The 12,500-nt window shown below is 41.1% G+C and overlaps 1 protein-coding gene across 8 annotated transcripts in view; it reads right to left on the bottom strand.

Annotated features, from left to right (window-relative positions):
* LOC138020130 (DNA repair-scaffolding protein-like) overlaps positions 1-12,500 on the bottom strand; it is a 47,348-nt gene that overhangs the window by 34,029 nt on the left and 819 nt on the right. For 4 of the 8 annotated variants that reach the window (XM_068867153.1, XM_068867151.1, XM_068867152.1 and 1 more), the window contains 4 exons: positions 9,983-10,038; positions 9,123-9,171; positions 521-588; positions 63-154 (listed from right to left, as the gene is read on the bottom strand). In XM_068867153.1, the coding sequence (XP_068723254.1) occupies positions 63-154; positions 521-588; positions 9,123-9,171; positions 9,983-10,012 (239 nt within the window). In that variant the 5' untranslated portion in view covers positions 10,013-10,038. The other 4 variants (XM_068867158.1, XM_068867155.1, XM_068867156.1 and 1 more) reach the window with 4 other exon arrangements.

Here is a 12,500-nt window from a genome sequence, read left to right as displayed (position 1 = left end):
AAAGCAATAAAATTGTTCATGTGGAACTGTGGTCTTGTTTTCAACACTCAATGACTTTGTACCTTGCTGCAACGTCTAACTTGGATTCCACAAGATTGCCTTGCCCCTCTTCATCACTTGAAAAGCCTTCAATGTCACCTTTCTCTGCATTAGGCTGTTAATGTTGTTGAATAAAATGTTAGTTCTGGACCATTTTTCTACAACGAATGCATAATACCCTTTTTGTTTTCCTCTTTATTGTTCCTCGGGTGAAGTGTATGCTTAGCTAACAGAAAGGGCATGGAAAAAGCATCCCAATGCAGACCTAAGCATATTCTGTGAGCTACTATCTGCAGACTGAATGAATTAACAGTTGCTGCTGCAGTGAGTGAGCCTGAAGGGAACGAACAAGGGAATAAATGGCTTATCTGAGGAAGATAGTTAAATCTTATAATTTGTAGCACGACAACTGTACAGAACTGTAAAAGCTCATAAGAACTTATTCCATTGACAGATACTGTAACTTTCTAAAATCACTTACCCTATATGAGAAAGAGCCACTGTCTGTGTCTGTCCTTCTTCTTTTACTGACTGTAGCATGTTGCCCACCTACACATATTTATGGATATTGAACCATTCGTTACAGATATGTCCATAAATGCACATAATTAAGATGGTCTTGATAGCACAAAATGTTTAACTAATATTTTTAAAAATACAGCCACACTTTCGAGTTTAAGGAACATGTTTCGATCTTTGAAACATCATCATCAGCAACAGCCTGACGTCTTTCTTGTTTCCTGTGAAGAGTTTGCCATTGCTGTACAAGTATAAAGCCCATGCCTTTTGAGTTACATGTATCATCTGATGTTCCCATTTTGTTTCGGCTCAGATCAATCCTCCTTTCCTGAAAGGCAGAGTTGCGTCTCTGTTTTTTCTTTCTTTGTGAGTCTTTTCAAATCCCCTATTTATCTATAGAAATCTATTTAATTTATGCTACTGCATTTGCGCGAATCTGAAAATTTGTCACTGATATAGTTACCACAAGTGGCTCTGGTGTCTAAATGTGAATAAATTAAAGTTTGGACCGAGAGTGCCCTGGGATGAATAATAAAATATTTAATTAATGAGGAATTTGCATGATCCATAGGTAGGAAGTTCAAGTTCAAGTTCAAGTTTGGGTTAGTAAAAAGAAAAGTCTTGAGATTAGTGTGAAAAGTCTGTGAGGGGTGTTGTAAACGGAGTGGGCATAAGGGTATTCAAGGAGGGGGTTACCTTGAAGATAAGGGGGGTAGAACGGTGAAAGAGGGGTGGGATAGAATTGAGATAATGGGGAACATCAGGGAGGGGTAGGAGAAGTAGAATGGACAACGGCGTTCTTTTTTTAGACCCCAAAAAATTAAGCCCCTGGTTTTTTAACTACACCTCCAAAAATGGAAAATCCCTTTTTAGACAGTTGATAAAAATAAACCAGTACAGTTAAAATTGTACCAGTTCAAAAACAAGTTGTACCAGCAGTCAAAATTCAACGTAACAACATATAATTATAACTACCAATACAATTATAATTCTTTGATGTAAAAAAGGTTGCTGTTATTCATCATGGTGAAGTACAATAAAAAAGTATTCTCGTTTGTCTCACGATGTCGTCACTTGTGATGTAGATTGCGACGTTTCGACTGCATACTGCATCTTTGTAGATTACTGTAAATATTCATTACAAGTAGGTAAATTCAAAGAAGCCAACAATATTTTAGAAACAACTGACATAATGGTAAAAGTTTAAAAGCGTAATGCTAAACTGACATGATCAACTAGTTTGTTGAGTACGGGTTTCAACTGCTCAATATGGAAGCTCTCCTTGATTTTGAGTTGATAGAAAGAGGTAGCATTATCAATAATTTTGAAGCAAGAGACATCACAATTATCCTGACAATTTTTAGAAAAACCAAGACACTTGAAAATAATTAAATGCACAGCATCTAAAATAATTAGAAAATAATTATTGAAAATTGTTAGATGCACAGCGATTTTGATAAGCGTCATGAAGTGTCTTCTTACTCTCCTCCCAAACTTCAACATAACTTGCATCTGAGAATACAGACAATCAACGTTACAAAGTGTTCTTCATTACAACTCCAATCCTCATGTAACCATACACAGCTGTGTTTACCCTGATGATCGAAAAATCACACTGACCCTTACACTACTGTTGGAAATGGGTTGCAAAATAAATGCTTAAAACTCAAAGGGCTACATCGCGTTGGATATCAAAATTGGGCGTCCATCTAATTACTGTACATGTACATGCATTTCTACACTTAGTAAGTGATTCATTAAATTTGGTTAAATGTACATGTAATTTAACTAAGTTAACCACTACGAGCTTAGCAGTCAAGCGGTCCACAAGCTTAGCGGTCAAGCGGTTCACAAGCCTAGCGGTCAAGCGGTTCGCAAGCTTAGTGGTCCAGCGGTTAAGCTTAGCGGTTAACAAGCTTAGAAGTCAAGCGGTTCACAAGTTAAGCCGTCCACAAGCGTAGCGGTCAAGCGGCCCACAAGGTTAGCGGGCATCCAGCGGTCAATCCCATAAGTGCAGGCTCACATGGTATGTTGTAGCTTTGTACAATTCTAGGATCTGCAAGTTCTTTGTCAAGTGTCTGTTGACCCTACTACGACTGCAATTCGCTCTTCAGAGTTGAGTTCTACCGACCTGCATTTAAATACTGGGACAAGACATTACTCGCATGACAAGATTCTTTCATTGCATTCTTTTGCTTACTCGTCGAAATGTCTCTCTCCTGAGGTAATGGATTTATTACAAGACCTGAAAATCCTTAAATACCGTGGTAAACGGGCTGGGAGTAACTCTGAGAGAGGCTCAACTTGCAGGAATATAACTAATCATTTTTTATTGAGTATTCCTATGGCTGTGACAAGAGTAGTACCAAGTCACGCAATATCAACATCAGGAATTTAATCCATCTTGGCCAAATTCATCTTCGTCAGAGCGCTCCCTTCACTGTCCTAAAGTCAAGCTTGGTATCTGGAATGCTAGGTCAATAAAGAACTGGGAGACTCAGTGAAATTATCTGCGAAATTAGCTTCACTAACAACTTTGATCTTCTGGCAGTTGTGGAGTCTTGGTCAATAAAAAACGCTTTCTATTCCCTGGTTGCCGATGCTTTGACCTCACTTAAGTATTTCTCTGCCAGTGAAATACCTCGCCAACACAAGAAAGGTGGTGGCGTACTACTACTCTATAGGAAAAGTTTTGATGTGTCACTTATTTTGAATGCTAGTTTTGAATCTTACAAACATTTGGACCTGTGCATAAATTATGGCAAATCAAACATTCGTTTACTAATTGTTTATCGTCCACCTCCTTCGAAAGATAATGGTTTCACAGGCTCTATGTTTTTGGATGAATTCTCCAAACACTTGGAACTACTCGCACTTGACTCCAACCGCCCTTTGGCAATTATTGGTATTATTTATTGTAAGCGCATTGAGACTTTTAAATGCGCACTACGAACGTTTCTACTACTACTACTACTACTGTTTGTGCAGTGGTCTGTGGAGTGGTTCTTTTAGCGTCTTTTCCTCTTTTCAGCGTGTTTTGGAGCAGCACTCCTACAGCATATTTTTTCCTGTCTCGTCTTTTCTTTCAATTTTTTCAAGACGTGCATATCACCACGTTCTTCCAGGATGCGAACCACGAACAACAGCTTATCTATGATGTCTTCTCTGGTTACTGTGTCTTTGCATTCAGGTAGCGGTTCTACACCAGCTCCTCCAGTTAACACTGCTGCTTCACCACCAAGTCAACCTGTTTCTCTGCTGGACAACAACTCTTTAGCACAAGCTATCTCAAAAGCTCTCGCGGAATCGCTTCCTCCGTTGCTATCTTCCCTTTGATATTCAAGTGGCGGGAACACAAAACATGGCTGCCACATATAGTCCTCTCTCCTCGGCTTCAATTTCAATGCAGTCTCTGGCATCCTTGAGCTCCGGTACTCCCTGCTCTACCTGCGAGTCTTCAGGTACGGGCAATCCCCGGTCTAGCCAGTATTGCCACTCCTAGAATGATGGGCGCTGTCGCTGGCCCTTTGGCCGCTGCTGGTTTCATCACTCCTGTGAAACATGCCAGGGGGACCACCCTCGTATCCACTGCCCTCACTGCTCCGAATGGAGAGAATGGTCCCGCTCCCCTTCTCAGTTGAAAGGGCAGGGCTTGAAATTAACTTTTTTGCTCAGGTGCCAGCTGGCGACTAATGGGGAAAATTTGGTCGCCAGATCATAAATTTTGGTAGCCAACTTTGCATGCAAGGAAAGTCATAATTCTTAAAACGCACAAAAAAAAAAAAACAGCATGAGAAAGAGATCTCTAAAGCCATTGTTGTTTTCGGCTTTGTCTTTAGTTTGGTGATAGTGTTCTACTAAAGGTTATTTGAAATGGAGCAAAGCACAGTTGGTATTTTCCATAGCAAGGCAAACATGGGTCCTTTAACCTTGCTTTTCACCTCTTCAAAACGTAGTTCTTTATTCTCCTACAGCTCTACAGCTTGCGTGGCAAGCAACTTACCTTTATCGCGAGTAAACGCAATACTACAATTGCTTGGCCTAGGCCCCCACACAACCACAATGCTTGTACCAGTCTCCGACCAACTTGAAGATAAAATAAAAGGAGCGGCTTGTGCCCTCTAGAATCAGAGGAACTTGGTTTCTTAACATACTTTTCTACCGATATTTATCTCCATTTATTAATCACCTTGCGCAGTCAATTTTGCAGGTGTTCGCTTTCTAACAGAAAGGGTACAGGTTGCTTTTTGAAGGTTCCATGCAAATTTCAAATATGCAGTGTCCAAGTTCATTATCAATATATTATCAATATCAAGCTAATTCCGAGGTCCTTCGGTAATATGGCTAAATCTCCGTTTTCAGCATTCACAACTGAAGATGGATTTAAATTTTCAATCAACCTTCTTGCTGAATCTTCGTCTTCTGGGCGCAAAAATTCAAGTAACCGGCAAAAAGCATACAGTGTTCCACAGGCGCCCCAAGCTCATAACGCGATTTTGCAATGCATACCAACTATTATGTAGTAAGAGACTTAAATGGTGAAAAGAGTTTAAAAAAATTAAGTCAAGTTGAAAAACTGAACGTCTTTCTCTCACAATAAACTTTCCCTACCTCAAATATGTTGTTCACCTTTGTTTTGTGTCGATTCATTAGCCATTGCTGAATTAGTGAAATCACTACTCGTTTATACACTCTTAAGCGAAGTGTCACACTCCCGTTAGTAGTATTGTGGAGCCTCCCCTCCCTGTCCTCCATGTGAGTCGTTTCGGCATCATCCCCAAACGCCAGCAACCTTGGGAAATGGCGTCTTATCCTAGACCTGTCTAGCCCTGCTGGCCACAGTGTCAATGACGGGATTGCAGGTGAGGATTACTCACTGCAGTACATGAAGGTAGATGACATTATTGCAGGTATAATGCGGCTGGGGTGGGGTTCCCTTATGGCGAAATTTGATGTGCAAAATGCATACCGTATTGCGCCGGTCCATAGAGAAGATCGCCAGTTGCTGGGTATGAAATGGCGGGATGCCTTTTATGTCGATATGGTCCCGCCTTTCGGTGTTAGGTCGCCTCCATATATCTTCACATGTATAGCAGATTTAGTGGAGTGGGTGGCCAAGCAGAACTATGATGTCACCTTCCTGATGCATTACCTTGATGATATCCACACTCTTGGCCCTCCCGGCTCCTTTGTCTGTCAACAAAATCTGGACGGGTCTATTGACTGTTTTTCAAACCTTGGCATCCCCCTCCATCCAGAAAAGCTAGAAGAGCTGCCGAAATGCTTGACCATCCTGGGCATTGAATGGACTCTATTAATCTGCAGGCACGTCTTCCTGACGACAAATTTGATAGGATAACTGCCTTGTTGGAGGACTGGTCACAGAAGTGTTGGTTTAGACGCAAGGAACTGGAGTCTCTAATAGTTCACCTTCAGCATACTTGCAAGGTTGTACCCTAAGGTCGCTCCTTTGTGCGCCAGATGATCAACCTACTATGCGCCTTTCGATGCAATGACCACCTGATTCATCTCAATCAGGAGTTTTTTCTTGAGCTAGCCTGGTGGTGAGACTTTTTCCAGTCTTGGACTGGTTGCAGCTTCCTTCAGTAGCCCCAGTGGGCTCCACTCCCCGACTTCGAGGTTTCTTCAGATGCCTCTGGGGCTCTTCGTTACGAAGCAGTCTTCCAGGGTCACTGGTTCTCAGGTGCATGGCTCCCACCACAGGTCTCTGAGTCTATTGAGTACAAAGAACTTTTCCCTATCGTTGTGGAGGGACGTCTAACCCGATTGCTGACTCCCTGTCTCGCTTTCAGTTTCAGCGTTTTCGTCGGCTAGCCCCTCATGCAGACTCCATTCCGACCCAGGTTCCACAGCAGCTCCCTCCTCTCGGACCTGGAACTTCAGATCAATGCCACTTCTACTTGACTCAGGGTCTTGCCCCTACTACCAGGAAAGTTTATGCTTCTGCCCAACGCCGCTTTGTGGCTTTCTGTGCTCAGGACAATAGCCTATCTCCTTTGGGATCAGCTCTTCCAGCAGCTGTTTCTGCTGTCATCTTGCTGATACTCTCCACCATTTGTCCATTAAGGTTTACCTTTCAGCAATTGATCCGGTCCCTTCACATCAAGGAGGGTCTGCCTTCTCTGCTGGTTGGTTGCCTTTGGTTACAGCGTGTGTTGCGGGGTATCAAAAGCCACCAAGGGTCAAATAAGCATCAGCGCCAACCCATTACAATTGAGCTGATGCACATTATCTTCCAGTGCTTGAACTTCTCTGACTACAACCATACGATGCTTTGGGCTGCCTGCTGTCTCGGGTTTTTTGGTTTCTTACGCGTTGGTGAGTTCACTGTCAACGCCTCGACATTCACCTTGCTGTCAGCGATGTTCAAGCAGATTCCCTAGTCAATCCAGGCAGCATCAGGATTCATTTTAATTTAGTGCTCTAAGGCAGACCCCTTTCACAATCTACATTGGTGCTAGGAAGCGTGATCTGTGCCCCGTATGCGCCCTTACCCAGTATCTACATGTCCGTGGTTCAACTCCTGGCCCACTCTTCCTTCTCTCTGATGGCACCCTCCTACATCGCCCATGGCTGACATCCAGTATTCAATCTATCCTCTCCGCTGCTGGGGTCCCTGGTTGCTACACCAGTCATAGCTTCCGCATTGGCGCAGTTCCTTCAGCAGCTTCTTGTAGCTTACCAGATCACCTCATCAAGATGCTTGGCAGATGGTCCAGCGATGCATATCAGGTCTATATTCAGATCTGTATTTAGTAGTATCGTGGGGGTAGCAAACCTTCTCACTTGACAGGTATTTTCTTGCGTATCTTTCTCCTTTCCTAGTTGTTTTTTGTAGGGTGCCTTGGGACTATGGTAGTTCAGGGCCAGGGCTTCCCCCAGCCCTGAGCCCCTCTTTCCCTCTCCGATCTGGCTTGCGTCAGTTTGGAGAGCCCCTTCGGTTTAGAATGGGGGCTTATGGCTGGGTTGCAGGGATGTGCCACCCATGCGGGCAGTATTCTATCTAGGGGCTGGCTGGCCACAGTGGAAGCCCCTGGGTATCCCAGGCACCCACCTTCCACTTACATGGCTCAAATGGTATGTTGTAGCTTTGTACACTACTGCTAGGTTCTGTGAGTTCTTTGTCAAGCGCTTGTGCAGTGGTCTGTGGAGCGGTTCTTTTAGCGTCTTCCCCCCCCCCCCCTCCCATATTTTTTTTCCTTCCACTGTTTTCATCAGTGTGATGGGTGCCTGGAATGGGGACTCAGGGCTGGGTTGCGGGGATTTGCCAGCCATGGGGGCAGTATTCTATCTAGGGGCTGGCCACCCACCTTCCACTTACCAGTAAGCGAGGCAGTTGGTTAATAACACATTTAGGCTTTGCTGTTCCTTTTCCAATTAGTAACAATATTGCAATTGCAATGACAATAATATCCCAATCATTTAATTGAGACAGAGAACAATATTATTATTAAACTTTCTGCACCAAATTGTGACACATCCAAAATTAGCACATTAAGAGTCTTTCAAGTGACGTACATGCACATTGTATTCACTATTTTCATTTTACAGTGTATACTTCTGTTTTTGTAACATTCTTCCAGTTTCTCCTTTCTCCTCTTTGCAAGGTTTTCAATAACAGCCGGCAGCCAAAGAAACTCGCTTAATTTTCCCTGGAAATTACCATACCCCAAATTTTACGAATAACTTGAGAAACATTTGCCCAGAACATGAGCATTGGATCTGCAAAGTTTTGTTTGTGAAAAATAAAAGATATAAGCCTGAATTTAATTCGAGTATAAAGCTGAAATTCCTGAGGTGACTTCTGTTTCCTTGTCTTTCCAGGTATGTAATGCTTGGTCAAAGGGGCTGCACACACATTTTTGAGGCAGCGGTCCAGCGGTCAGTACTTGGTGTAAGTTGCTTGATTTGCTAACTACATTTGAAGTGTGACAATTCAACATTTCGGTCACTACAGATGAAATACATTGCACACAGCTGTACAGAATGCAAAGGAGCCTTTAAAAAGTGGATATGTCATGCTACAGCATTTTAGAATCTTTTCAAAACCCAAATTATGTCTTGCAGTCAACTGAATTTTAAGAAGAAATTAGAGTAAAAGTCAAAATTTAATGATATTAGTGTTCTTTTCAAATACCCTCATTTGTGCTCCAGAATGCAAGAAATGTCCCCCGTATGAGCTTGTACCTCGCCTACTAAAATTCTTATTGAAAACCCTGTCTTTGCAATCCAATATCCATGCATGTACATGTACCAAGTGACCATCAAATACTAAGACCCCTATGTACTCTATGGTATAGCACTAAATTTATTCACCCACATGTACATTGTACTGATACATTCTTCGTACTGTAAATGGCACGAATTAGTCTCAGTACAAAAACAATGTCAAGAACTGGTCATCTTGGCTACAACTATCACTGAGTCAATTATGACAATATTATGATCACCAGAGAAGTCCATCTGATCAAGGAGTTTAGCATATGCCTGAGTATTTATAATAATCAAAAAATGTTTAACATGTATTTGTTAACTACACATACCTACACTTGGTCTCTTTATCCTGCCATGTCTGCTCTTCCTTGCAAACTTCTGTTGTCACAGGTTAGAATAATGTTAGCTATGTCGACAACATTCATCATCACAGTGGTTAAAATTTGTTGTGGACTCACGAGGTGTCCCACTGTGATGAAGACTATCATTATCGATGAGAGTGCAGACATAATTAGCAGCACCACAATTGATTTGTTGAGTAGAAAAATCCTTATTTTATGGTACAATTTTTCCGTGAATTTGAACTCATCCAGCCAACAACACTTTCTGTTTAGTGCAAACACTAATGAACGTTTTCTAACAGGACAATTTGCAGCTATCGGTGCTGACTTGAAGTAGACAGATACATGTCTATAGTACAATTACATGTACAATGTACCTACAGTACATTAACTGGGATTTTTGTGTTTAAAGTGCAAAAAACTGAAAAAAAAAACAATGTCCTCAATGTGGCCTCCTGCCCCAAGACTCAAGCCATCCTCAACTCCTCCCAGACAAATCATTTGTCCCCATACAGACTTCCCAGCACAAAAATAATCCCTAATTCCCTGTGAGCAGCACAATCTCACACTAAGGGATTGACATGACACCCAAGAATGAGTCATACTATATTTCTTGAGGTCTTAATAAAATCTGCAGGTTTTCATAAAAAAACAAATGCCACACAATTTTGTCTATAACAATCACCCTCCCCTTACTGGCTAAATTCATGGGTCATGCAACAATTTTGCTTCTAGTCAAATGTTACACAAAACATCCTCTATAATCATCAAAAATATTGACCAGGTGGCTACCCAAGATGCCACCTAAAGAATAAATAGAAAGGAAATCCAAAGTTAAGTCAATTTACCTTGAGCTCCTCAAAATTGCTCCAAGACATCACTGCAAACTACCACATCAAGGTTTCTAGTGAGTTAAGTACATGAAAAAATAGTTCATTAATTAATTAATATTCCACAAAAGCCAGGCCTTCTGATAGGGTGCGATGAAAAAATGCAAATTATGCGGAATTTTCAGGGCAGATTATGCGATTAGAAAGGCCAATTATTCGATAAATAATATGAAGTTTGCGAATTTTTTCTGAGCAGTTTTAAGCTAGTTTTAGAAGATTTCAGGATAAGAAAGGCACTTTTTTGCTGCACTAAAGAAATTTTGAACACAAAGGAACAGTAATTATGCATCTTGATCGACATTAGTTGGGATAAATAAATATTATGAGGTCTTCTGCACTTCCGGTGCACCACGTTAAAAGTTGAAAGGACACAGCTAACATGCCAAATGAATGATCAAAGTGCTTGTCAACCACGAACTTCCGAAGATGGTCAATCACAATGAGGCCATACCCCCATTTATACGAGAGAAAATAAGCCGCGGCTTTCTCTGGCCGCGCCTTACAAAAGACTCGAATGTTCACCCCGTATAAATGGTACAAAATCTATGTTCGCGTCTTTTTCAAGCCGCGGCTTATACTGACCTTTTGAGTATTTTGTGCCCCGTGGCCAGAGTAAGCCGCGGCTTATTTTCTCTCGTATAAACGGCCCTAATATTGCACGACGAGAAAAACATCAGTCCATCGTCCACGTGGACCGTACCTGTGAGGTACTTTCTTGCTCGATCGTGAGCTGTCAGATTGGGCGGAAGGTGGGAACTTCCTTCTTCGTCGAAGAAAAAGCGGGCGTTTTCACAACAAACTTATCCATGAGTAAGTTTTTATCAGTTTTCAACGAAAGAAACTACATTTTGCCGAAAAACTTACAACTTCGCTTATTTTTCACAAATCTCTTCTCTAAGAGAAGGCAACTGTGTCATCATTTCAGTGGTGTTTATATACCGTAGTGTTTGTTTCACCAATAGAAGGAGACTCGTACCAGGTCCCCGACATGCAAAATATGGCCTTGAACTTCGAATGTGTGGCAAAAGGATTTTTAGCCTTTTTCCAAGATAAATCATCTTAAAAATGGCGTATTTATGCAGGAATTTCTAAGAAACGTGTTGATTTATGTTTCATTTTATGAATTTTGTGCGTCTTTTTGTGAATTATGCGATTTTTCGTTAATTGTGCGATTTGATGCGATTTGAGGTCGATTGTGCGAAATCGCACCATCGCGTAATATCAGAAGGCCTGAAAAGCGTGTCGGATATGAGATGGTAAAATAATGGCTAACAAGGCGCATAGTGCAGAGTTGGTTGTGACCAGTCTCATATCCAATAAGCGTGAATGGAATAATATTATTGTTTTATAAAATTTTCATTGAATTCTGAACGCTTGGGCACTTGGAAATTAAAGCCAATCAGTTTCCAGCTTGGCAACACTTGACCCAATCAGTTTCCATATTAGGTCACATGGTATAACCGGGTTGAGTGAAAGAAATCAGAAAGACAGAAATGCAATATCGGAAGTCAAAAATTTAATTATGACTATTAAACTGTATCTGCAAATGTTCAAGGTGCTCAGTGTACATTTTGTTACAACGTTGCATAAGATTTCTTTATTTGGTGATTTGAGTGAGGCCGACTGAATTTAGTGTTGTGGACTCGTACATGTACATGTATTGTATGTGACTCATCATGACCTTATAAGAAACTCTGGTTTCTGTTTATTATTGTTTGCTGATCAGAAAAATGATTGTACCTGGAATTGTTAAGCAAATATCCCTAGTGGGCTTTGTTCGCGTGTGGTTTATAAGTTTACATGTGTGGGCTGTAATGCCTGTTGTCGGCAAAACAACCCGACATTTTTCCACACGTGTGCGTGAGCATTATTTTAGTCAGTGATAGGGCCTCTCACATTTTCAAACACCTACAGAATTCTGAACATTGTCGCGCCCTGTGTTCAGTAGACTGTTTCCATATTTTAGATCATGCCTCTAAGATAAAAGAGGCTATTCATATCCAAATAGAACAACCTTCTTTGAATCAACAATTACATCATTTCAATCTAAAACTACCCTTTTAATTCTCACATTGTCATGTTTTATGCACATTTCATTGTTACTAGCATAATTAGCAATTTTTCCTACTTATAAATTCAACTTCTATGCTTTGTACATTAATCAACTGAAGATGACATAAACTTAAAAGTTTTGTCATTTTCTTTAAAGTTAAGCAAAGATATATTTAAAATTTTAACTCGGTAACTGCCAGTTCATTTACAATTTAAAATGACTTTATTGGTAGCAGTTAGGGAGAAAAGAAAACCGACAATCTTGATTCAGTAACTGTAAATTAGTTACAGACATATCAATTATACAGTGTATATGCACGTGCATCTGCAAGTGTAACACTCCCTTCTGAAATAATGGTGCTTTCCAAATTTTCCATTCAGCACCCCCATCATTTTTTACAGAAGTACTCAACACACCAAACAT

The sequence above is a fragment of the Montipora capricornis genome, chromosome 10 (genome assembly GCF_036669925.1).
Source record: "Montipora capricornis isolate CH-2021 chromosome 10, ASM3666992v2, whole genome shotgun sequence".
Classification (NCBI taxonomy): Eukaryota; Metazoa; Cnidaria; class Anthozoa; order Scleractinia; family Acroporidae; genus Montipora; species Montipora capricornis.
This window is presented reverse-complemented; position numbering and strand designations above follow the sequence as displayed.